This window comes from Vombatus ursinus, unplaced genomic scaffold, assembly GCF_900497805.2.
Source record: "Vombatus ursinus unplaced genomic scaffold, bare-nosed wombat genome assembly UNPS02015246.1, whole genome shotgun sequence".
In the NCBI taxonomy this organism is placed as follows: Eukaryota; Metazoa; Chordata; class Mammalia; order Diprotodontia; family Vombatidae; genus Vombatus; species Vombatus ursinus.
Genome location: NW_020955024.1, coordinates 1 through 2982, shown reverse-complemented (window position 1 = coordinate 2982; position 2982 = coordinate 1). Strand labels below are relative to the sequence as shown.

Sequence of the window (2982 nt, the reverse complement as noted above, 5' to 3'; positions counted from 1 at the left end):
TGCTCTGACACTCAAATGAATGAAACTATCATTTTCATTTGTGCTGGAATAAACATGTTAGGAACATTTCTGATCATCCTTACCTCTTATATCTACATCCTCTTCTCCATTCTACGCTTGAAATCAGTTGAAGGGAGGCGTAAAGCTTTCTCAACCTGTGCTTCTCATATTACAGCCGTTGCTGTATTTTATGGAACTTCAGTTGTTACTTATTTGTGCCCAAATTCAAACTACTCCCCAACTGAAGGAAAAGTGATATCTGTATTCTACACAGTGGTTATCCCAATGTTGAACCCTTTCATCTACAGTCTGAGAAATGAAGAAGTGAAGAGGGCTTTAAAGAATGTTATCACTAAAAAAAAGATCCTGACACTTACATGACTGTTTTCTTAGTATAATAAACTAAATTAAGTAGGCACATTTATGGAGATATCTATTTTAATCTCTAGTTACTCCTATTAGCTGATATAGTCAGAAAAGTTTTTTTTTTTCTTTTTTGGTGGGACTTAATACACTAGGGTCTACTTTCAAGGATTCTGGAGAACACTATGGCAATGAAGGCCATAACAATGAAACCAATAAATCCACAAATTAATTAATAAAAATAATTTAAACTAAATAGAATGAAAAGCTTCTAACATCAGGGAAATCCTAGATAATATACCCCACAAGTGTTCAAACTTTATGGGGATTCCTCAGTATCATATATTTATCTGACTTGATATTTTGGACAATAACAGTACTTTTTAATAAGGAGTCAAGGTTTTTGTGTTTGTTTGTTTTTTGGTGGGGGAGGGATGGTTGCTATTGTAACAGGTCAATGATTGGATCTTTCATAGCAGGTATCACACAATGATTTATAACTTGTTTAGTATACCATCAAAAGCTAGATAAAGGAATTCTCTAGCTGGTTAAGTAAGACATTTCTATGTCTTATATTGATTGATATATTGGTGGATTATTTTTATTTCCATATGTAAGGGTGGAGTTGATAAAACAAGGCTAAATGGGGAAGGGTGATTTATCAGCTGTTTTCCATTTTTACAGATTAAAAAAAATTTACATAGTTCCCTATCGGTTACATGACCATCTGTACGTTTTTATCATAGTAAGCATTCATATCCAAGATGAATGTAATCACTCATTTACAAATTATATATTTCAAAAATTAAAGAACATTCACCATAGCAGACAATGTTCTCTTGGTTCTGTTCATTTTGTTCTTTGTTATTGCATGCAAGTCTTTCCATGTTTTTTTTTTTTATTAAAATCATTGAGCTCATCCTTTGTTATACACAGTAGTATTTCATCACTGTCATACACCACAACTTGTTCAGCCATTCCCCAGTTGATGGACACCCCTGCTATTTCTAATTCTTTGCTACCACAAAGAGAGCTGCTATAAATATTCTAGAACATATATGTTCTTTTCCTTTTCCCCAATTCTTCTTTTGGAAAGAGACCAAATAGTGGTATTGCTGGGTAGAAAGGTACAGGTGGTTTAATAACTCCTTGACCAAAATTCCAGATTATTCTTCAAAATTTTTGGATCAGTTCACAATTCCACTAACAATGAAATTGTGTCTCAAATTGTCCACATCCTTTCTAACATTTGTCTTTTCTCCCTTCATTTTAACCAATCTGGTAGATTTAAAGTATCTCAAGTTTATTTTAATCTGCATTACTCTAATCAATAATGATTTATAACATTTTTGTATGACTAAATTGTTTTAATTTCTTCATCAGAAAACTTTCTGCTCATATCCTTTGACTGCTTATGAATTTGGGAATGACTCTTACTCTTATATATTTGAGATATTAGACATTTATTGGATAAATTTATAAAATTTTCCCCTAATTTGCTTCTTTCCTTTTAATCTTGGCTATATTAATTTTATATGCACAGAATCTTTTTTAACTCAATGCAATTGAAATTATTCCTTTTACACCTAAATTTGCTCTCTGTAGCTTGTTTATTCCTAAATTTTTCACCTATACATATTTCTGATTTTTTTTGTTCAAAATCTCTCTTTATATGTAGGTTATGTATCTATTCAGACCTTATCTGTGTAATTAGTGTGAAATATTGGCCATGCCCAGTATCTGCCATACTCTTTTCTGGTTTTCCAAACAACTTTTAACAAATAATGAATTTGTATCCCAAAATCTTATGCTGGTCAAATAAAAAGTTAATATGTAAATTTGTTGCTATAAATTGTATGTCTACTCCATACATAATCCATAGATTTTGGAGATACATACTTACAAATCTACAGAATTATAAATACAAATAAAAATTCCTTCAATAGAAAAAAAAGAGAAAAGTTTAAAATTAGAATATTAGACTATGCAAAAAAAACAAATATCAAACTAGACAGATAAACTAAATGATCTTAAAATTATTCATAAGCCAAAAAAATCACAAACATAATAAATACATGGATTTTATTTGAAAGTAGAATATTTTAATTTAAATATAAATCAATAAGTACAAGATTAATAGAAATAGTAGAGGAAGACTTCCAAAATGACCAAAGGTAAGTTAATCTAGAAAAATAACATATACTTTTGCTTTTTAGTATTTCTAATTAACATTTAATGTTTAAAAAATCATTTATTTTATGCATATTTGTGTATAAGAATTATCTGTGTTAACTTCATGTGCAAGGAAATGAACCACATCAGAAATTAATTGTTGGCCATCTTAAATTGGATATCCCCAAACATCCAGGATGGGAGAGAATGGGATTGAGATGGCTAGAAATAGAGGCATTTATCTTGGAAAAGAGAAGGTACACCTCTTCATCTGAGACTGGACCAAAGAATTTGCAAATGGGAGAATGCTAAACAAGAACGTATTAAAATACAGATGAGTGCAAAACACAAAACTTCTGACGGATTCCATTTATTTCCTCACAGAAACATAACATGAATCCCTCTCTTGAATTAAAGAGGGCAGAAACTGCTATGGGAATTTGCTAG

At 30.6% G+C, this 2982-nt stretch overlaps 1 protein-coding gene across 1 annotated transcript in view; it reads left to right on the top strand.

Moving 5' to 3' along the window:
• The window catches only part of LOC114031675 (olfactory receptor 5F1-like), a 1031-nt gene extending 650 nt beyond the window's left edge, over window positions 1-381 (top strand). The window contains exon 3 of the mRNA XM_027846825.1: window positions 1-381. This exon is cut by the window's left edge and continues 1 nt beyond it. Within this exon, the coding sequence (XP_027702626.1) occupies window positions 1-381 (381 nt within the window).
• Window positions 382-2982: the final 2601 nt, after the last annotated feature.